Here is a 20,835-nt window from a genome sequence, read left to right as displayed (position 1 = left end):
CACGCAAAATCCTTCCGGGAGTTCTCGTATAAGATATAGACAAGGGTCAAGTTCCGTATAGCAGTGCAGCCTAAGCATCAAGCAGCACGGCGCTACCAGTGACCTTACTTTTCTGGTTGATCTAGGAGAGAAAGAGTCGCATAAGTAGGTAGTGGATCTTGTCCTTATCTTCCGTGAAGTTGGCGTCCTTGCACTAAGAAGGGATATATGTGACATTTACAATCCGGCTTGCTTACCCTGCCTAGTGCCTGGTTGCCTCCTATAGGAAGAGTGTGCTGTGGGCGTCCGCCTTTATATTCTTAGCCTGCTGTACGGGGACTAGAAGCGCCCAATCAAGGCTTTCCGACCATGTTGTTACAGCATAGATCCTCTCAATCTGATTATCATCACCATATCCTATTTAAGTAGGCACACGTCTGCCACGCTACCAACCTTAACAGAGAATAAAAAATTATAACATCACTTGGCATCCCAGCATATGGGAATCAACCGGTTAGTGGTATTCATACGTGGATGTATAATAATCGTGGGCTTTTAAGCTCCAGCCGGGTTGGCTCCGCGAATGTTACTCTTGGTGATGTCCTGAGGCACGAGAGAGTGGCCATATACCCCTCACGGTGCATTCCTTTTAGTGGGCTAATTTTTCCACACAACAACCTCAATATCTATAATCACATTGCCCAACTCATAGCTCCCCAGGAAGCATGATTTCTGGGTTTCGCTTCCGATAACGGAGATAAACGACCACATACCTAGTTAATCTAGGTACTTACATCAACGACACGTTAGATAGCGGAGCGCAAAACGTGAACCAATAGGCATACCTGGCGTTTCCTGCTACCTCGGCACCATTGGTATGTCAAGATAGCTAGCTATTTGGGGCAATGGGATTCTGGGGTATGACAAAACTGATGACGGACGGTCCCGCAACAGGGTATGCTTCGAGCCATGATACATCCAGGAACTCCGGAATCAATACTTTCCCATACCCAGCAAGGTATGTATAGCCTCTCCAAGACCTTGTGTCTGATTGTGCCGTTGGCAGGTAGTCACCGGTACGCGATTGAGTCCCAATCCGCCCCTTCGCCTCGGTTCAGAGGCAGGGATGATGCATCGACATTATACCTACCGCCTCTTTAACCTACAGGATAATTAGCATTCGTTTTTCGCCCTGTGCTTTCGAAGACGCAAGACCATGCGGAGCTCGCGTCGCTGGCGGCGGAAAATCTCGAATGTCACTACTAGATATCAGGCAGTGCTGCTTTACCTAGGCTGAGAACGCTGTAATGCCGTTCCTCCACACCTCTCCGCCGCCCCGCCCCGATACGCACTCGGGACGGGAAGAGGTGAAGGTATAGATAAAGATGCAGATTAAGTAACGAGACTAGGTTGGGTGCGCTGTGTAGCCGATTTGCTGTTAGACTCATTGCTGCTTTACCATATGCTCCCCAATGGGTCGACAATCATTACACTGGGATCATTTCCAAACCACGCGATAGGGATCTTGAGAAGGAACCGGGAAATTCTGCCGAGACACTTGTGGTGATACAACACTATTCCACACTTCAATGTGAAAGGGCCGGCGGAGATAAGGCCTAGCTCTAGCGCACCACTCATACATATTTAAGACTTGATAGATATCCGTGGCCGCTCAACGAGTTGTGACCAACGGCCGCTATTATCGAGCGGCAAGTACACTCTACATCAGGTGTTATTATCTCAACGATCTAATTCAGCAGCTATCACGACCATCTATAGACGCTTGCTGATCCTAGTTATTAGGTATCGTCATCACCCCAATGGCGACAAGAGTAGACCTGTCCCAGCCCGTGGCGGCGCAAACAAAACCAAACTTCACTCCAATAATCTCTCAGGCTCATGTCTTAGATATCAACCACGATGTCTTTACACCCGCTAGGCACTTGGCGTTTAAGGAAATGCCAAAGGTGCACACGATGAAGGAGCTGGGGTTCTCGGAAACTACGGGCGTCTCGCCTATTGCTGTCTCAGAGCCGTTCCGGCTTTTTACAGAGGAAGCTGTTATGCAGATGAGGCGAGAAGTCCTTTCTCCTGAGGTATTCGAGAACTGCCAATATTCCAGTAACCTTGCTCATTGTTATCTGAGAGGTTTTGCGAATAAGTAAGTGTATCTGCGTTGAGGTTAAACCCTATTCTCATTACCTGAGAGTATAGATACGCCCCCTTTGTATATGATGTGTGGAAGAACCCAGAAACCCTGGCAATCGTGTCAAAGATCGCCGGGATCGATCTGATCCCAGAGATGGACCTGGAGATAGCACACATCAACATCTCGGTGAAAACGGAAGAGGAGAAGAGGGAAGAACTGGAGGCTGTAGCCGAAAGGGCAAATTACGAAGCCGACGAGGGTATCGCTGGCTGTCCTTGGGAGGACGACAAGCCCATTGTCGGCTGGCACACAGACAGTTATCCGTTCGTCTGCGTGACGATGCTTAGTGACTGCACGGATAGTATGTATAACCACTGGAGTCATTTTCTTTCTGTTCTAGTTACTCCCGGAGGCAATAGTTACCTATCCGGGACACAAGCGTGTCTCGGGAAGTGCACAGAACTCCCGGAAATTTACCCGAACGAGTAGTTACTGACTCCAGCGGTCGCAGTGATTGGGGGTGAAACAGCGTTGCGCACCGGCAACGGCGATATCATGAAAGTGAGAGGACCGCAAATGGCAAGTCACATGCTCTGACGCTGTATTTCCCATCAAGCTAAGACTTCCTCTACAGGGCTGCGCTGTCGTGCTGCAAGGCCGATACATTGAGCACGAAGCTCTTCGGACTCTTGGAACAACGGAGCGAATCACAATGGTGACCTCGTTTAGGCCGCGTGATCCCCTCAAAAAGGATGAGTAAGTGATTTTTTAGGGACTGCTTCGTGTTTTTCACTACCGCTTCTATATCGAAATACGGCCCCATTTTACAAGTGTATCGGAGAAGACAGCTACGTTTTCGAGACCCCATTCGGCGATTACTGACGTCGGGGTTTATAGCACCGTGCTGACCACTGTACGACCCATATCCAACATTAATGAGCTGTACAACCAATTTGCCGAATATCGGCTGCAGATTCTTGAAGAGAGAATCCGTATGCAGCTTCGAGAGATTCGTGACCTTTCTGCGGCAGGTAGAAGAGTCGCTACGAAGAAGCTAAAGCGGTTCTTCGAGGAACAGGAGAGCTTCCTCGCGCACATGAACCGAGAAATGGTCGACGACGAAGATGTTGTCGTGGGTAATATCCACCAAGAACACCTCATCTCGAAGAACTCAAACGGGTCGAGGAAACGGCAGCGGCTCGTATAGGCGTAAAACCTCTCCACTCCCTCTCCTCCACCATCTCTTATTCCGTTGGGCCGTGGCTCGTGTGTTCGGTACCTGGGCTCGTATGCCGGATATTCCTTTTAATGATAACGAGCTACTCCGGAGTACAGCCAGCACCACCATACGGATGAGTCAACAGATGCGTCAAAGTCAGCCCACATGTATGTACCTAGCCTAGGTAGCTTTAACTAATGCTGGGATCATAGGTACGGTATAATTACATGAAGATGCCTACTCCCTGACAACGCTCTTGCTCACTAGTACTATACGCCGTATAGAGTGCACTAGGCACTCGATGTAGCTTTCGTACTTACTTGCCTAGGCTCTGTTAAGTAAGTGCCCAGAGCAGTCCGGGGTAGACTGACTGATTCAACTCGCAAATTGTCGTCTATGGACGATGCCAACGCATTTCTCCAGAAAGATTGGCATGCTAAACGTTACAGACGCGGGTAGGTAATCATCGGCCCAGTTGTGAAGGCATAACCAAGCTACCTTGTACTTACACCCGGGGGAGTGACTCGGTCTGCTGACGGCCAACTTACTGTTATGCTTGCTGATGCTAGCACACTTCCCTTCTGGTATGGATAAGTGTGTAATTGTTTTGTCAGCCGACTTGCATCCCCTTCGGATCGCTCTCCGCTACAGGTCTGCGGCTCTGCTCACAGCGGCTTATGGCCGGAGCTTGGCCCACGAGCTATTCATTACCGCCTATCGCCAACGCGGGTAGATGCGTGCTAAGTAGACAAAACCTCTTGCGACCCGCATTAGATCCGATGACCTCCTTCGGCAATAGAGCGTCATTAACTAGCTAATGAGTATCTACATCCGATCCCCGTCCAAAGTCTGATTCGGAATTAACCAAGATGTGTCACCGAACGACTACAGCGGCTGTTCGGATGAGTGAACAAGTTCGCTTGAGTCTGGCTTGGATCTAATTTGGCTACTCATGCTCAGCTATGATAGTATTATATAAAGTAGGCACTTTCGACGAATCTCAGGTGATATATCTTTCATCCATACAGCATCAACAATATCCTGAATTTCGACGTGGCCAAGATGAAGAACGCTGGGGCTGTCCTTTCGTTGGCCGTGGCAGCAGCTGCGTATCCCAGCATGGGGCCGTACGAACGAGTCTCGCGCATATTTGATCGTAGCGTTGACTTATACGCTGATTGGCCGTCGTACGACCAACTGCCCTTGAATTCTTCGTACCCAACCAAAGCAGCATGGGGCGTATGGGGCGCTGATGATCAGCTCGGCGCTCTCAACCACATCACCAATGACACCATCCTCGCTGCTTCCCAGACCATTCAGGACGGGCTAGCATTTCCGCTGAATTTAAGGCTTGACGTTCCCGATCCGCCGTCCAATGCTGCTCGGAAACCTCTGAGCCATCTTTATATGCCTCAAGATGGCTACACAGACGATGTTCTGGTCATGAATACCCAGATATCGACTCAATTTGATGGCCTTCGCCATTACCCCTATTCTACGAACAACAGCGTCTACACATATCAGTGGTATAACGATCTCATCGCCGACTACGAAGACGTGATAGGACCAAAGCCTACCGAGGCCCTCGGGCTTCAGGTGTCTGCTGAGAAGGGAATCGCGGTGCGTGCGGTACTGTTCGACTTTGCGGGCTGGATGGACGCGACCAATCAAACATTTGACCCGTTCACTGACTTCCAAATCAACCCCGGTCAATTGGACGAGGTTGCAGACTGGCAGAATATGCCAGAGGACTGGTCGCAGCCTGGGGATATGCTCATCATCCGCACTGGTTGGGTTAGACAGTACAATACGCTCAACATCACTGAGCGAGCACTGCTCCGCGTTCAAAACGTATGTAACCTCTGGAGTCATTTTCTCCCTATTCTAATTACTACCGAAACTTTTACCTGCGAGAGCAATTACTGACTCCAGCGGTTGCAGTGGCCTTATATCGGTTTGGAAGCTAGTGACCGAACCTTGCGGTGGCTATGGGAGAAGAAACTATCATTGATAGGGGCCGACAATCCCGCCGTTGAGTCAGTAAGTAAACAGACAGATGAGCAGACGGACAAGTATATGAGGCCGTTGTTACCTTAGACTAACTTGTTACTGGCAGAGTTCTTTCATCGCCGAGATCGACGGCGCCATGCGTAATCTGCATCAGGTGTTCATTGGAGGCTGGGGCATGAGTATTGTCGAGTTTCTATACCTTGAAGAGTTGGTACCGGCCATGCACAGCCGCAACCGATGGAACTTCTTCTTGACCATTCAGAACCTCAACGTCGTCTCAGGAATAGCATCGCCGCCGAATGCCTTAGCTATATTGTAAGAAAAGAAAGATGGATGGGTGAAACTGTGTCGAGTCACATTGTGTGGTGACCTATCAGTACAGTATGGTCATCCAATATAATAACCAGCCCCCGCTATGGTGCAATCATATTCTATCTCTATCATATCAAACTTGCATCCTGCTCCATTCTTGCGCCGCTTGCTTATCCGAACGAGCGAGTACATCATAGCGGCATGACAAATGCAATCTTCCTGCTTCATCGGTATTGAGCAATTCTGTTAATATATATAAAGATCACTGATTCTTCAACGCTCACTAACTCAATTTGTAATGTTGGTTACACTCGTAGGTCTTCTCTGGCGTCTTGATAGTATTTGAGGATCTGAGCAGCGCGCTCGGGGCTACGTGGCCGTATGTCGCAGGGGAAGGGCAGTGGCTCCAGAATGACATGGGCATTAGTAGCCTCTGTGTCGAACTCGATGACTTCTCCGGTCTTAGGACACCTCTTCCTGTCGAGATTGAAGCCCCAGAGTACGCCGGCACCCGAGACAAACATCTCGTCGTCGACGATGTGCTGGCCTAGGCACGTCCGGCGACCCCAGCCGAAAGTGTGCATGCCGACTCCCTCGCGCATGTTTGGATATCTCGATAGTGGCTCCTGATACGTCGGCCAGCCTTTCTCGAGGTACCGCTCAGGGCGAAAATTCTCGGGGTCTGGGTACTTCTCCGGCACGCGGTTTATTGCCCTGTATCACTCCTCGTTAGCTTGCTAGATGGGCGAATGACATTGACAATAGTTTCTATTTACCATTCGCATGCTAGGATGATTGTGCCCTTCTTTATTGATTCGCCACGGAACTCATCATCAACTTCGCATTGATGGGGGACGCCTGGGGACTAGTTAGTGTTGCGGCAACAGACACTTGGGGCTATACACTCACCGAGAGGAACGCCAGATCGCCACCGAAGCGTTTCTTTCAGACATGCCCGCACCGTTGGGAGATCAGGAAAGTCCGCGGTTGTTGGCAGCCTATCCCCGCACACTCTGTCGATCTCCTCTTGCGCTTTCTTCTGCCACTCAGGATTCAGGGACATCGCCATGAGGAAGAACTCCATAGGACCGGCAATAGTGACGACTCCAACTAGGTTCTGGAATCCGAGCATGCAGCTCGCGAACTCTTCATCTTTCGCGTCTTGTTGGAGGGTGGCGTTGCCGCCTTGTTGAAGGCCGGCAAAGTATCGGTAGGACCACGTATTCTCGGGCAGATTACCTTGCAAGTATCTCTGTTTGGCGATCTGGAAAGAGTTGAGCCACCATGCTCTCTGCGTGTCTTCTCTTTTGCGCTCGAATTTCTTCCACGGATTCAGGGCCCATGGTATGTGCCAAAGAGGGGTCATCGTGTTTACTATTGGACCGGAGACAGACATGCAACCCAGCGTGCAGTCAGCACTCTCACCGTTTTCTTTACCTTGGGTAGCGTCATCCCAGGCGAGGCGGCTCATGATACGCCCGCAGTGCTCTCTCGTGTAAGCGTGGAAATTGGCCGGGTCGATTAAGAGAACTGCGAGGAACCGCCGTACTTCAGACTCGATCACTCCATAGAAGTGGTGCCGATGAAAGTCGGCCATGGCAGCATGGACCCATTTTCTCTGTTCTTTCCAATAGTCTGCAAAATTTTTTGTTAGTATGCAGGCTGGAAATGTCATATAATGCGCAGCTTACCATGACGGTCCATCAATGCAACATAGCCAGGGCCAGTCTTATGGTCGAAGAGAGCGCGGATCTGCGGCCGACCAGAATATTTGTTCCCTCGCTTTACGAGGAGCTCTTCGGCAATCTTCTCATCGGAGATGATGATGAATTGCTGGCCTAACATACTGGTGCGGTAAATGGGCCCGTGTATGTCTGCCCATTCTTTGAACTTCTTCCACATGGAAAACCTATCGAGGTCATGGACTCGACCGATGACCGGGAACTGTTGAGGGCCAGGGAATACCTTGCCAGACCTCCCTCCGTTCTTTCTCCATGACAGCAATTGGCGGAATACAGATATGAGAAGACTTGGTACCGCTAGGTACAGTATTAGGAGGGGTATGTTCTCCATATTCAGAGCGCGTGGCCGGTCACAAAGAGGGGGGTACTATGCAAGGAACCGGCGCGTGGGTAATTAAGAGGCAGAACATCATGAGCCCGAACATCGGGTGGAAGGCTCTGATATAAATCCTATGCACCCTGAGCTCTCCAGGGGCTCGTGAGGGATATCCTCAGGTCGCACCACAGCCACAACACCGCGACTGTTATGGGGGAATCTGTCTAGCTTAATGCCAAGATGCAGACTATTGGTCTTACCGACACTTGCAAGTCGATACAACGTCTCAAGACAAGCTCCCACCCAGCACGCACCTAGCGAGCAACACCCTTACTGATGGTGATGCTTCCCTTGTTCCGGACAGTACTTCACCAGGCAGCCGGCCTTTCTGGCCCCATATAGCCACTGCCATCTAGCCATTCGTAGTTCTATATCAGTTCTTTAGTTTGGGCTTGCCCGAGGTGTGTGAAGTTCCCCAACGGCGTGCCGGTGGTGGTCAGACTATCGACGCCTGCTTAGCTGTGTGGAAAAACACATATTCCCAACAGCTGAGTGGCAGTGGAATGGAGATCTGATTCCATCTCTAGCGGTATCGTCACCCATAAGCTCTCCCCAGACACCCAGGGGATTCTAAGACAGTCGATGTAAGACAAGGGGCATGCAGCGTAGGTTTCACTACTTGCGGCTCATCGTGCTGTAGTGCAACGTGACGCTAGAGATCACAGCTCGCGATCTTTAGCCTCGCACAACTGAGGAAGTAGGTACAGGGATCGAGCTTCGGTGGGGATATCCGCGTGGATCTGACTGGATTCACGTGTCCTATGCATAGGCCTTTACGAGTATTTCTCTCAGATATGCTGCTTACCGGTAGGTGCCGACTCGCCGTGTGTTACGGTCGGGAATTTCCTTCATTTCCATTGGCGTGCCAGAAGACACGTTGGTGATGTTCTGGCGTGGCACCATCACCGCAGGAGCAGCTTGACAGATGCTGGCCAGTTGAGTTGTTCAGATGAACTGTGCTGAGTGCAAGCCATGTTCGCGTGACGCGATATGCCGAGGGCGAGTGATGCCTGTGGCGTTTTAGGTTGGGCGTCAGACGGGCGCCCTCGATCCCACAAAATCCGATGATGGCGAACATCTACCTAATAGTTGCCTATAGCTCTCTGGCAGTGTAAGCTGAGAGCGGGAAGGGGAATGTATTGCTGTAGGCATGTCTCACGCTAAGCAGTCATTTTCTGACAGAATATACTCCGTACAGTATATACACTTATAGGTTGGTTCCGAGATCCTCGTAGGAGCAGCTCGTGTATGAACAAACCGGTAGATGCAAGCGCGTTTCCGATCCAAACACGCGAATGGCGGAGAGCGTGAACCAATGCAGTTAACACAGTATTATGCGTGGTGGTTCAGCGTGATTATCGAACGACACTGGTCGCCATCATCTTATCAAGGAAGACCAAGGGATTGAGTATCCGGTCCGATCACTCCCTTACGTCGGACCTGAGCTTTAAAGCGTGGAGTCCGAACTGAGGACCGAGACCACACACAAACACTTTTATTTTTATACCATGACGAGAAAATGTGTTCCGGAACGGGACAAGCCAAGGAGTATGAGCTTGGATCACGTAAAAGGCGTTCATATCGATTGATCCAACATCCCCGGGCTCTGACATCCTTCTAACGGATATAACGATGTTTTATCCCATGCTTAAGATTTTTGGCAACTATAACATGGAGGAGGGAGGGATGATATTGATCACCGTTTTACTGAGCAGCATCGCGAGTTTCTCCCATACTGTTCAGAGACTAGATACTTGAGACGGAAGGCTTCTACTGTTACGATCTTCTTCTTGACATAGGCTGCACAATAGGGCGTTTTACCCTAGCCTGCAACTCACTGATGTTTGCTGAAGAACGACGAGGACTACCTCCTTACATGTCGGTGCCCCATCATCGTACATTATTCTCACTCGGACACGGAAATAGGTAATGATGTCATCTCTTCCCTCGTTGTAGAGAAAAAGTGTGGCCTTCAATGTTCCGAGGCACCGTGATATCGATGCTCGCGATTTCGTTCTCACTCAAGCACCGCACCGCAGGCAGCGTGTGGCCTCTGCCTACTTACCGTACTTATCTAGGTACTTACCTAGCACCTACATGAATAGTCATGTGAGGGCCATGCTATGTATAGGTTGATTCATAATACATCTGTACTACCTACCAAATAATACTGTATCCATTCATTGAGCAGTAGAGCCCTGAGGCTGCATGCCTACTTACTTAGCTACAGTGGGTGTAGGTATCCTACGTCAGTACCCTAGGTACCTACTAGGTACCTACAACGCCTGTGTACCCCACCAAATCCCCACAGTGCTACCTATATGCACTTACCATGTAGATACCTAGGTAGGGAAGCCCCCTTGCCAACGGTGAGATCCGTGGGATCAGTGGCTATCTACAAGTTACCTCGATCAACATCCTCCTGTTCATGAGCCAAAGTATTCTTTCATATCTAGCGTCTAAGCATCAAGAAGAGGACGACCATACCTATGATATATAATACGTCGCTCATATACCGTGCCTTGATTCGTCAACGGCCTCCGTCCCGGAAATGCCTCACATTCTTCACGGCATGGAACCAGCGGCCCCGCCAGTGCAGCCTGCGAAATCGCCCTCCGTCAGCTGAGCTTCAGTGCTCATAATCGAGACTGATCTTACACACTAAGTATTGGGGAAGCCCGATACCTTTTTAGAGTCATGTCTAAGAAAAGCATTTTCTTGTGGGGAGATCCGAAACCTGATGTGAGCAACTAGCTGTCCTAGATCACGTTGTTCATATCCACCAGGACAGCGAGGCCGACGAGACGATCGACCGACCGACCGACCGCTATTAGGGACTGTGGATTTAGTCAGCTGAAGAGGTATGGCTTGAAAGCGCCTCAAAACGCGCCGTTGATAATGCAGTGACAGTCGTGGTGTGCAGTTCATATATTTTCAGCCTTAGTCATGAGTAATCCCGTCTGGCTGCCTTACTTCGTACGTGACGAGAACCAGGCAAGCAGTGTTGCACCCGTGTGTTGGGCGCTGATTGGCTGGTAAAAGCTCAAGACGAGAGGGGCCGAGGAAAAGAAATATGCCAACAAAAAAGACAAAACCAGTCTGATCCCGTAGCGACAGCACAACCGGCTCGGAGGAGACAACAAGCGCATCGCCGTCCCTTCGTGATTATCTTCGTCTCACCTTCCCTTCTCGACTATCATGAATATCCTTCTTCCTGTTCATGTAGGCTATGTGCATTGCGAAGCGAAGGGCATCATTCTGACAGCAACGCTCGGGTCTCGGGTTTCAGAAATTCAGAAAGGCAATTTAGATTGCCCTAGCCCGAGTAGTATGGCTGAATCGAGTGCCGCCAGTTCGGGATAATCGTCATTTCAAAGACACCTATTTGCAGGGGATAATCGTCGGATTAGAGGACTGGGTTTCAACTTTACTAAATCGTCAGATCCAGAGACAAGCTGTTACAATGACAGCGCCTGACGGTTCAAAACACGTCCAAAACTCTGGATATTGATGTGTTTGCAGAGCTAAATGAGGCTCAAGGCAACCTTCATACAGGCAAAGCGGCAGATCATAGTATATAGGCTTCACCGGGCATCACTGGTATTCAAGCTAAGAGGATGGAGTGAGTGGTGCAGCCGCCTATCATTGTTTACCTGCCAGATCTCTCGTTTGGCAGCAGTGTGCCATACGGCCAAACGGACAATTTCATATATCGGCTGCTTCTTGTTCATGATCAATTGTCGGTCCGGGATGCTGAGTCTACCAATCACCATCCTTCGGCTTGAGTCCCTGCGGCCATCTAGCAAGGGCCTACGTTGAAGGATTGGAGAATTGACCAATTTGAGCACAGCTTTAAGTCTAGTCTACTCCAGATAGATTCTCTGTCAGGTGACACTATTTGGTTCCTTTATTCCCCTTCACAGCATACTAGCTGAGCAGAATATCGAGGCTCATTGCCGCTGACTTTAGTGGCATTTCACGTCATGACTAATGGTCATAAATTCCAGAAGCCTACTGATTTGGTTCAGTGTCTGGGGAATTCGTCCCTCCCACGAGAGGGTCAAAGAAAGCTTAGCTGCTTCTCTAACACCGCTCTCCCCGCATCTGCCAAGCGACTCCGGCCTGCCTAGTGTATAGCAAATGCGGGGGAGGGGTGAGCGCGGAGGATTCCCGAGGATCACAAGTTACGGTCAGCGACTAATCAATGATGGCGCGCGCTGTAATCCTATACCAGATAAGCGGCGTGGCTGGTCTCTTCATCATAAAGTGCCGGAGACCAAGAGATAACAAAGCTCGTCTTCGTACAATCTTATTTCTGCCTTTCTTATCTCAACGTCAAGAATCTTGTCTCCGAAGTTTTGCTTGTATATTACGATGAGTGCTACGCTTGAGAAGCCGGATGTGATCGAGATTGATCAGGCTGGCGGTCGGACAGAGAAAGATGTAATCGGCCAAATCGATGCCATGGCCACTGCGCCTGGGGTTACTTATGAATCATTCGCGCATCTGGATGAAAAGAAGATTCTGAGGAAGGTGAGTTTACATGGATTATAAGGGATTGAGTTTGTCGAAGCTTGTCTCTTAGTGACAACGTCGCTCACATCCTACACTAGATGGATATTCGTCTGATACCGATGCTGGCTTTATTATATCTGCTCTCCTTCCTCGACCGTGGAAATATCGGAAACGCAAAGATCGAAGGCTTGCAAGAGGACTTGAATATGACGGATGACCAATACAACTTATGCCTTACTGTCTTCTTCTTCGCTTATGCTGCCTTTGAGGTGCCGAGTAATCTCCTTCTAAGTTAGTCTCCCGGCGAAATTCATCCCAACCCCCTGGGGCTTGTTTAATCGTCCTCCATCCTCCCAAATATGCGTCAATTTCTTACCCCATTCGCTCGCGATTGCTAATCCCAGCGTGTAAACAGAAAAGCTTCGTCCGAGTAGATGGCTACCTTCGATTATGGTAGCATGGGGAGCTGTCTTGACGCTGATGGGGATCGTGCAGAACTTTCAAGGTCTTCTCAGTACGCGGCTGTTTCTTGGTGTTACTGAAGCAGGATTATATCCTGGGTGTGCTGTAAGTTCTGCAAGTCCTGCCTAGACACGTGACATACTCAAAAGGCTAATGAAAATATCAAGTATTATCTCACGATGTGGTGCGTTTGAGAAGCCCGATAACCGGGGCTCCAGACTAAATGATCGACTACAGGTATTGTCGAAAGGAGCTGCAGCTTCGACAAGCAATGTTCTTTTCAGCAGCATCGGTTGCGGGGGCATTTAGTGGGTTGTTGGCTTTTGCCATTGCAAAATTAGATGGGCTCGGTGGCCTCGAGGGCTGGCGCTGGATTTTCATTCTCGAAGGTCTCGCTACGGTAAGAAGATTCTGTTCGAGTTCCTAACTTAATCACTTCACTGAACAAAGCAGGTTGTCGTTGCTGTTGCCGCATTCTTCCTTCTCTACGACTTTCCAGAGACGGCGACATTTCTCACTGAAGAAGAGCGAGCTTTTGTCATTTTCCGACTTAAGTATCAAGGTCATACAGAAGGCAAGGAAGAAGGTAACGTACGGGTTTCTGAAACCGAAGACTTCGAGTGGAAATATGTTTGGGCGGCATTCAAAGACTGGCAAATCTGGGTTAATATCTTTGTTTATTGGGGAGTGAGTTATCGTATTAACTATCTTTAACTAGATTAGCCCTCTGACTCACTTTTCTAGATCGTCTGTCCCCTCTACGGAATTAGTCTCTTCCTACCCAGCATTATCAAGAACCTAGGCTACGTTTCATCCACGGCACAGCTCCTCACAGTCCCGATCTACGTCACTGCGTCGATTTTGGCCGTGGTTGTGGCATACTTTTCCGATAGGGTGGGCAAGAGAAGTCCGTTCGTCATTGGATGTCTGATTGTCATACTTGTTGGATACATCCTGTAAGCCACGATTCTCATTCCCATCTCCATAATGCAACTGACTTAGTTCCAGCTGCATCTCCACTGGCACTCCCGGCGTCGTATACGCTGGTGTCTTCATAGCCGCAGCTGGCATCTACCCGGCATTTGCAGGAAACATCACCTGGCTATCTAATAATCTCGCTGGAAGCTATAAACGCAGTGCAGGTATGGCGATTCAGATCGGGGCAGGCAACCTAGGCGGGGCATTCGCGTCGAACTTTTACAGGCAGAGGGATTCCCCGAGATACATCCTTGGACACGCCCTGGAGTTAGCTTTTGCGAGCGTTGGCCTTGTCGCGGCGGGTATACTTATCGTGAATTATATGCGTATCAATAAGAAGAGGGCAAAGATTGTAAGGGAAGGCGGACATAACGAGTTCACGCCGGAAGAACTGTCTGCGCAGGGTGATAGGGCAGTGACATTCCGCTATGTGTATTGAGCTATGTGTGTACACTATACTACGTAGATAACCATTATACCCAACATCGGAAGCTTGGGCAAAGCTTAGCTGAATTGAAGACTTCAAAGGCCAAACCTCAGCCAGACAATTCGTGCGATGAGAATTGCTCATGCTCTAATTTTTTTTGTTCGAATCGCCATCTAAGAGCAGGCTAAGACAAGCCCGCTCTTTGAACGTATAATAACAATCACTAGGTATTCAAACAACCCACACCCTCTTTATTTGGTAGAGTCAAACAATGCCATCCAACACTTCAGCTATAAAACCATAGGCTATTCACAACCCCTCGACTCAATGCTCACATAGACACCCCCTAAAACTCTCTAATACCAATTTAAATTCAAGTAAGATACACCATCATCATTCCCTCAGCCATACTACCATGGCACCCGTAATTACGGCAAGTCTAGCCACAGAGCTGATCTACGCATTAGCTTGGCTGGCCGAACTCGGGCTATTCTTCCTATGCAGCGCAAACACGATCCTTCTCGTGCTGATCAAGTTCCGGTTTATCAAGATCAGGAGCGTACAGCCGTATTCCCGAGAGCCCTTGACGAAGGAACGGTTTCGAAGTCTGCTTGTGATGAGCGCGATGATAGCATATATCGCGTTCACAGGTATGGTGAGCTCGTGGGTTCTTGACTTGGGAAACGCTTAGATGAGAGTGTTGAAATTAGACAACCTTAGAATAACTACTGAATTGAGTTGTAATTGAATTGTAATATTAGTGACTACGGTATGAGACCTCCAATGATTTAGGTTATAGAACAGATAGATGATTTGCGATGTAATATTCGTCCCCGACACACAGTAATCCGTCAACACTTTCTTAAGAATACGAGATGTTGAGCATTGGTATAGAACGCAAGTTGAATCATGTAGTTTTGCTACTGCAAACAGAGAGAATTATAAATTGTAGGCTAGAAGTGACTGCGAAACAACAGGATATTACTACCGCGCAGCACCTTGGCCATATTCAATCTCTAAGGACAAAACAGACAGACAGACGGACTAATAAGTTCCAGCTAACAAGTTGGCTCATCCCGCTTCTAAAGACTTGTTGTGAAGGCTCTTACGCATCTCATGCTATTATTCTTTGATCATCGCCACCAAGGCCAATAGTCGTGGTGACACTGATCTCGCTATTCGAATCATCTCGTTGACGAGTGACCCTTCTTTCTAACTCGATGACCCGTTCACGCTCAACACGAACGGCATCAGCCGTGTTTTGTCCCTTTGGGACGCCTCTAAATTGAGCTAGCATAGCGCGTACTTCCTGCCTCAATGACGGCCAGCTGGTCGAGAAGAATATGACGGCGTTCCAGAGGCCCTGAAGGGGTAGCACAATGGCGCTTGCGAGGTTGAGCGGATAATTGAAGTCGTTTGGGTTAACGATGTCGTGCACGCGATTGATGCTGCTTGGAGTCCAAGTGATGAGCACGCTAACGGCGAACACAAAAGAAGTGCGTAGATACGCTAGCTTCACGGGATCCATGTGACTGAACTTGCTGCACCACTTGTCAAATCCAGCTCGCATATGTCCCCATACAGATTTCTTTGCGCGTGGTTCGGCCGAGATACACGTTGTCGTCATGGCTATCGGTGCTGGAGTTGAGACACTTGCCTGCCGGTCCAAGTTGGACTGTTCCTCGACTGAGCCCTTAAACCAGTTGAGGGGGGCTGTTCCTGAAAGAGGTCGTGCGACTCGTTCGCTCTCAGTGTTTATCGTCGTCACCTGAAGAACCTCGCGATTGATGGTGCCCATGACTGCTGCATCCGCGAAAAGATTCTGTTCAGGCACTATAGTCAGCCCATGAAGTTGTGAGAGATCGAGTGGCATGTGCGTAAAGAACTGACCTTCTCTCCAGAATCCCGAGCTTGGGGTGAGTCGCGCGTCGGGTTGCTCAACGAAAGATTTCGAAGTTGGTTACGTTGCTGAAAGACATAATATCCAACTGCTATATATATAAACGTCGACAAGACAATGCATACCCATATTGGCAGGTAGTATGTGTAGATACGTAGGTCGGACCAATCTTTATCTATCCAGCACCATATCTACAAGATAGTCAGCATATGTGGAAGCATCACTTGAACAATAGATATACCGTAGCATCACCATACACATTTCCGCCATTCCCATCGCGGACCAAGAGCAGCCACAGGGCCGGGATAAATGGTATGCCGTAGCAAACAATGAAGTAGGCATACCAATACCGTAAGAAATTGTTGGGATTTGCTGAAAAGAAGAACACCATGTACACATTGACAGCCATTGCAAAGGACCACCATGGATCTGATTGCATAAATCTGGGTCAAGTCAGTTGCGGCCACATTGGCTACCCAATAAGATGCCGTCCATATCAAGTATAAGGGGGCTCACAGTTCGAACATGAAGGCCTGTGCTTGACATAGACGGCTAGAAGGGCCGGCGAGGAGACCCGAGTACCCTATCAAGCAGGCGATACTGGCCCCTAAGTTGGCAACAGATGCGAAGATGATGAAGGTGTTGGGGACGGTTCGAAGTCGCTTGAACACAGCGAAAGCCACGAATATAGAGATAACTCCGACCAAAGAGAGAGCCGCACCTAGGCGTTCGAAGAGAACAATGATTTCTAGGTGACTTGAGTGATGCGGCGCCCCTTGAGGAATGCTTTCATCGTGAAAACTGCTGTTCGATGCTACGGGTGACATGGCAAGATATTCGAAGTATGGAGTCCTTCATGGGCAGTTCACATGTGCGTCTATGCGGTTCCAGAAGCAGGAGGTGCTTTTGGGCCCAACGTCTCAGCCTGAAGCTTAATTCGAATTCGATATAATCGCGTACGAGAAAATTTGCGATGTTGTAGAACAGGCTATGCTTTGTATTTGCCACGGTAAAAGAAATGTAGAGGCTGAAGGTACCAGGCGTGCAGTGGAGATTGGTACACGAACAAGTATTCCGCCGTGAAATCGCAGATCGTCTCACTCTGAATAAGATCCTGAAAGAGTGGCGCCTTGTTTCAATGTTGTCGAGAGTGATGAAAAGTAGGAAAGATTAGTATCATGTTAAATACAGGCCGTAGGGCGATGCGCAGCTAAACGGGTCATGCCGGGGTGTATCAGAAAGAAAAGTAAAATAGGTAGGGGTTATAATGATTGATGTGGTGATGCCGACGCTGGCTGGTTGCTTGAGAAGACTGCCGAAGAAGACGGCGGCGGGGAGATGGCTCATGCAGAGAGTCGGATTGTCGATTGGCAGGACCGCGTGAGATAACAGAGTTATTGTATGGTGAAGGCAGAAACGATGCATGCAGAGTCCCTACAAGGTGCTTCAGCCAAATTACTCAAATGGCGAACGACGAGAACGAGGCAGGTCGAGAATGCAAGCAGCCGTCTTGCTCCCCTGCAAAGAAAAAGAGAGCTTAGAGTGGCTGTCAGAAGGCTGTTGATTTGTAGCCAGAGACTAGGCGGGTAAGGAGAAGGAAAACAATTAGGTCAAAGAGAAGGATATGACGACGACGACAATGTCAATAGGGACAAACAAACAGTGGTAGTCGTAGTAACGCATAGACCCGATCTCGAGGTAGAAGTCATCAATCTATAGGTGAGGTATGGCCTAATGATGAATATATATTCGGGATAGATATCAAAGCTCAAGCGTGGTGTGGTGATGGTGGTGGTTTTGCACTGGGCGAGCTAGGTACGCGTCTACTCGCACACATACACACACACACACACACCCACATACATACACCCACATACATACACACACATCCATACACACACATCCATACACACACATACATACACACACATCCATACACACACATCCATACACACACATCCATACACACACATACATACACATACACGCACACATACTACCTACTAGGTAGGTAGGTAGGTATGGAGGTATCTTGTTACACAAAAACACAGTTGGTTGATCGCAGCAGTCACAAGGATTAGGTATGCCACCAGCACCGGCACCAGTGCAGAGACGAGCAGAGACGAACAGAAATGAGGGAGTGAGACCGGGCAGATGAGTTTGGCGTGAGGCCAGTAGGTCAAGTAAGTGTCGGACACTCGCCGAGACATTCACCACGGAAGACCACGGAAGGCGGGCGTGGACAGGACCAGATCAGCAACGACAGCCTTGGATCGAACGGCAGAGTGGAAGCTCAACAGGAGAGAGAGTACCTACCTACCAACCAATCAACCTACATCCTACCTGAATCCTACCTCCTACATGCAGTGCTCAAACAAGGTGACGTATCTGGGTAAGTATAGGTAATAATAATGCAGGTAGGAGGTATACAGGCAAGGGCCTTGCTGTAGTAGGTTAAGTACGTACATATTATATTATATTGTACGTACAGGTTTAGGATGTAAAGAGTTCCCTTCAAGGGGATATGATATGATACATCTCGATATCTAAACGCGTCCAGACCTCGTCAGCTCCATGTATGTAGGTACCTACATAAAGTATTTTTCTGAACATCTCTCAAGAAAGTAGTCGTTTTTAGGTATTTTTCTGTTGAATCAAGACTGTCACTTGCTTGTGACGATGGACAGCACATCATGTCCACGTGGGAATAGATGGGTATATGTTGATGATGAAGAAGAAAAAGCCATACCAGGGCGACGTGTACGGTGCTATGTATAATCCATGCAAGGGAGCTTGCGTTCAGTCGCATGTGACTTGAGTCTGTACCAACTTGGCTGGCCGTGGCTCTTGGCCATGCTTACATACTACCTACATAACTTTCCTACTTACTTGGGTACTTACCTACTGAAGGACGAACGACATCTTGAAGAATGGGGATACCAGTGTCGCAAGACTTGAGACATGGGATATATACCACGGTAGAGCACAGTGGCGTCGAGTCCAGGATAAGATGTTCGAGAAAGATGCAAACTGAGACAGACAGACATATAGATAGATAGAAAGAAAGATAGAAAGAAACACAGCCTGTATCTTCGGTGACACGTACTGGGCTGCAGTATCAAGAGACAAACGCCTCGTGGCGCACGTGGGACATTCCGCACATTCGTTTGTTTGCGCTCGTCTGCGCTCGTCAGTGCAGCTGTACAACTAACCCACTACGCACCACCTAGCTGTCTGAAAATTGGGAGTCGTTTTTCACCATGTTTTCCCACGTTTCTCTCGCCACACTCAAAGAGGGAATAGGCGTGAACAGAAACATGAAAATAATAATGTTAAGACGTAGATGGCCCTATGTCGCCATCTCAGCACTACCAGTAATTGATAGATAGGTACCTAGGTAGGTAGGCTAAGTCCCTGACTTCGCATTACCTACAGCGCCCAGACTGGTCAATGATGATGGGGTAAAAGCAAATTCCTCAGCATCTAGGTTAGTCTTTACTGGCACTCCACCAAGTAGGAGATACAGTTGATTACCTATTGGGTTTCCAATATACCATCTAATGATCTGTCTCCTTAATACCTATCACCAGCCATCGAGGCTTGTAACCCTCCAGCTGCGAGCGCATATACGCGCAGACACACATGCACAAGGGACTACATATGCGTGATGTCTGCTACACCGCATACTCCTCCACCACAATATTCAGACCAATCATCGCGCCTCGTTCAAAAGAAGAATGACAACGGTAATTGTTATTTTATAATGAGAATAGTGATAGTGCAGTCGATGCACGAAGGCTCTGTGCCGCCGAGTCGGAGCCGCCGGCCAACGAGGAAGCCCGGAATTCGTCCCTCTCGTCGGCCCCAAAAGAGGCCCGCGTTGGCCACCCCATGTTTGTCCTGGGCAATTGCAGCTTTGCGATTGTACTTCGGAACACTGCATATAGACCTTCCCCGGCTCGTGATACCTCGGGTTCAGTATCGGCCAAGATCATATTCACTCTCCTGCGAATATATTTTACGACGAGGCAGGTGCTTGTCTCGTGAGAGACAATAGCTGCTACTGCAATGGTTTGCGTGATGCGCCCAGCGTTCAGTGGACTTTGTGCTAGACTACAGAGCCCCTACCTACCTAAAGGTATTGGAAGTATGTAGGTAGATACCTAGGTAGGCACGCACGCCATGTTTAGTGGTGGGTGTATTGCCGTTTGGGGTAGTCAGGCCTATTATTCCAGTGCTATGATTGGCTGTAAGATGCTTACTTAGGTACCTCGGTGACTAGGTACATACCTACAAGCATTTATTCGTAGTGGCTCGAATAGAGTCCTCTTCACCACGCAAGGCCACACACACACACACACACACACATCTGTATTGTACTAGATTTAAACGTGTGGTCACACAAATCAGATTGCACGAAAATCGTCATATGTTCGCCGTTTACCTTCTCGTTGGATCAATGGGCAAGACATTGCGTTCGACCCTCTGAGCGCCTACAAGTTCCGATGCAGTCACACTCCATCCAGATGGGTGTCATGGGAGAGTCTCAACTGCCGTGCTCCCCAGAACTGGCATCTTTGTCTCTGTCGTTGATATACCTAGGTTACCTAAGGCAGTAAAGCAGGCACGGTATGAGAAGGCAGTTATAGTATCTCGGGACTACATGTACAAGTACACCATGGACAGAATGCATACCAATTGCTTGTGCACAATGCCTGTTTGCAAAGCCACTATGGTAACCCCCCGCTCCATCAAGATTGAGGCGC

The 20,835-nt window shown here is 48.9% G+C and overlaps 5 protein-coding genes across 5 annotated transcripts; 3 read left to right on the top strand and 2 right to left on the bottom strand.

Moving 5' to 3' along the window:
• The first annotated feature begins 1,613 nt into the window (after nucleotides 1–1,613).
• Nucleotides 1,614–3,651, top strand: F5B22DRAFT_195564 (uncharacterized protein). Its single transcript, XM_047969552.1, has 6 exons — nucleotides 1,614–2,140; nucleotides 2,194–2,489; nucleotides 2,640–2,707; nucleotides 2,763–2,884; nucleotides 3,026–3,502; nucleotides 3,560–3,651. The coding sequence occupies exons 1-5, from the start codon at nucleotides 1,800–1,802 to the stop codon at nucleotides 3,333–3,335; spliced, it is 1,137 nt and encodes a 378-aa protein (XP_047830583.1). The 5' UTR covers nucleotides 1,614–1,799; the 3' UTR covers nucleotides 3,336–3,502; nucleotides 3,560–3,651.
• Nucleotides 3,652–4,245: 594 nt separating this feature from the next.
• Nucleotides 4,246–5,904, top strand: F5B22DRAFT_195500 (uncharacterized protein). The gene is made up of 3 exons (XM_047969551.1): nucleotides 4,246–5,198; nucleotides 5,289–5,387; nucleotides 5,464–5,904. The coding sequence occupies exons 1-3, from the start codon at nucleotides 4,410–4,412 to the stop codon at nucleotides 5,674–5,676; spliced, it is 1,101 nt and encodes a 366-aa protein (XP_047830582.1). The 5' UTR covers nucleotides 4,246–4,409; the 3' UTR covers nucleotides 5,677–5,904.
• Nucleotides 5,624–8,179, bottom strand: F5B22DRAFT_195680 (cytochrome P450). The gene is made up of 4 exons (XM_047969553.1): nucleotides 7,361–8,179; nucleotides 6,579–7,304; nucleotides 6,446–6,527; nucleotides 5,624–6,383 (listed from the first exon to the last, which is right to left on the bottom strand). Exons 1-4 carry the CDS (start codon nucleotides 7,740–7,742, stop codon nucleotides 5,975–5,977), a joined length of 1,599 nt encoding a protein of 532 aa, XP_047830581.1. The 5' UTR covers nucleotides 7,743–8,179; the 3' UTR covers nucleotides 5,624–5,974.
• A 3,705-nt stretch (nucleotides 8,180–11,884) lies between these two features.
• F5B22DRAFT_195433 (major facilitator superfamily domain-containing protein) lies at nucleotides 11,885–14,276 on the top strand. The gene is made up of 8 exons (XM_047969550.1): nucleotides 11,885–12,320; nucleotides 12,401–12,593; nucleotides 12,718–12,869; nucleotides 12,932–12,948; nucleotides 13,002–13,164; nucleotides 13,218–13,451; nucleotides 13,509–13,720; nucleotides 13,773–14,276. Exons 1-8 carry the CDS (start codon nucleotides 12,162–12,164, stop codon nucleotides 14,179–14,181), a joined length of 1,539 nt encoding a protein of 512 aa, XP_047830580.1. The 5' UTR covers nucleotides 11,885–12,161; the 3' UTR covers nucleotides 14,182–14,276.
• Nucleotides 14,277–15,070: 794 nt separating this feature from the next.
• F5B22DRAFT_195394 (uncharacterized protein) lies at nucleotides 15,071–17,070 on the bottom strand. Its single transcript, XM_047969549.1, has 4 exons — nucleotides 16,586–17,070; nucleotides 16,311–16,512; nucleotides 16,060–16,260; nucleotides 15,071–15,991 (listed from the first exon to the last, which is right to left on the bottom strand). The coding sequence occupies exons 1-4, from the start codon at nucleotides 16,894–16,896 to the stop codon at nucleotides 15,284–15,286; spliced, it is 1,422 nt and encodes a 473-aa protein (XP_047830579.1). The 5' UTR covers nucleotides 16,897–17,070; the 3' UTR covers nucleotides 15,071–15,283.
• Between the last annotated feature and the right edge of the window lie 3,765 nt (nucleotides 17,071–20,835).

The sequence above is a fragment of the Xylaria bambusicola genome, assembly GCF_022495145.1.
Source record: "Xylaria bambusicola strain CBS 139988 unplaced genomic scaffold F5B22scaffold_22, whole genome shotgun sequence".
Classification (NCBI taxonomy): Eukaryota; Fungi; Ascomycota; class Sordariomycetes; order Xylariales; family Xylariaceae; genus Xylaria; species Xylaria bambusicola.
Note: the sequence above shows the minus strand (reverse complement) of the source record. Positions and strands in the feature narration are given on the sequence as shown.

Coding starts and splice junctions, on each gene's coding strand:
- F5B22DRAFT_195433 (XM_047969550.1), top strand. CDS start 12,162: ATGAGTGCTACGCTTGAGAAGCCGGATGTGATCGAGATTGATCAGGCT. Junction 13,452..13,508: donor ATATCTTTGTTTATTGGGGA/GTGAGTTATCGT, acceptor TCACTTTTCTAG/ATCGTCTGTCCCCTCTACGG. Junction 13,721..13,772: donor ATACTTGTTGGATACATCCT/GTAAGCCACGAT, acceptor ACTTAGTTCCAG/CTGCATCTCCACTGGCACTC.
- F5B22DRAFT_195500 (XM_047969551.1), top strand. CDS start 4,410: ATGAAGAACGCTGGGGCTGTCCTTTCGTTGGCCGTGGCAGCAGCTGCG. Junction 5,199..5,288: donor CACTGCTCCGCGTTCAAAAC/GTATGTAACCTC, acceptor CAGCGGTTGCAG/TGGCCTTATATCGGTTTGGA. Junction 5,388..5,463: donor ACAATCCCGCCGTTGAGTCA/GTAAGTAAACAG, acceptor TGTTACTGGCAG/AGTTCTTTCATCGCCGAGAT.
- F5B22DRAFT_195394 (XM_047969549.1), bottom strand. CDS start 16,896: ATGTCACCCGTAGCATCGAACAGCAGTTTTCACGATGAAAGCATTCCT. Junction 16,261..16,310: donor ATGTGTATGGTGATGCTACG/GTATATCTATTG, acceptor ACTATCTTGTAG/ATATGGTGCTGGATAGATAA. Junction 15,992..16,059: donor CTCGGGATTCTGGAGAGAAG/GTCAGTTCTTTA, acceptor GTGCCTGAACAG/AATCTTTTCGCGGATGCAGC.
- F5B22DRAFT_195680 (XM_047969553.1), bottom strand. CDS start 7,742: ATGGAGAACATACCCCTCCTAATACTGTACCTAGCGGTACCAAGTCTT. Junction 6,528..6,578: donor GCGATCTGGCGTTCCTCTCG/GTGAGTGTATAG, acceptor ACTAGTCCCCAG/GCGTCCCCCATCAATGCGAA. Junction 6,384..6,445: donor ATCATCCTAGCATGCGAATG/GTAAATAGAAAC, acceptor GGAGTGATACAG/GGCAATAAACCGCGTGCCGG.
- F5B22DRAFT_195564 (XM_047969552.1), top strand. CDS start 1,800: ATGGCGACAAGAGTAGACCTGTCCCAGCCCGTGGCGGCGCAAACAAAA. Junction 2,490..2,639: donor GCTTAGTGACTGCACGGATA/GTATGTATAACC, acceptor CAGCGGTCGCAG/TGATTGGGGGTGAAACAGCG. Junction 2,885..3,025: donor GATCCCCTCAAAAAGGATGA/GTAAGTGATTTT, acceptor CGGGGTTTATAG/CACCGTGCTGACCACTGTAC.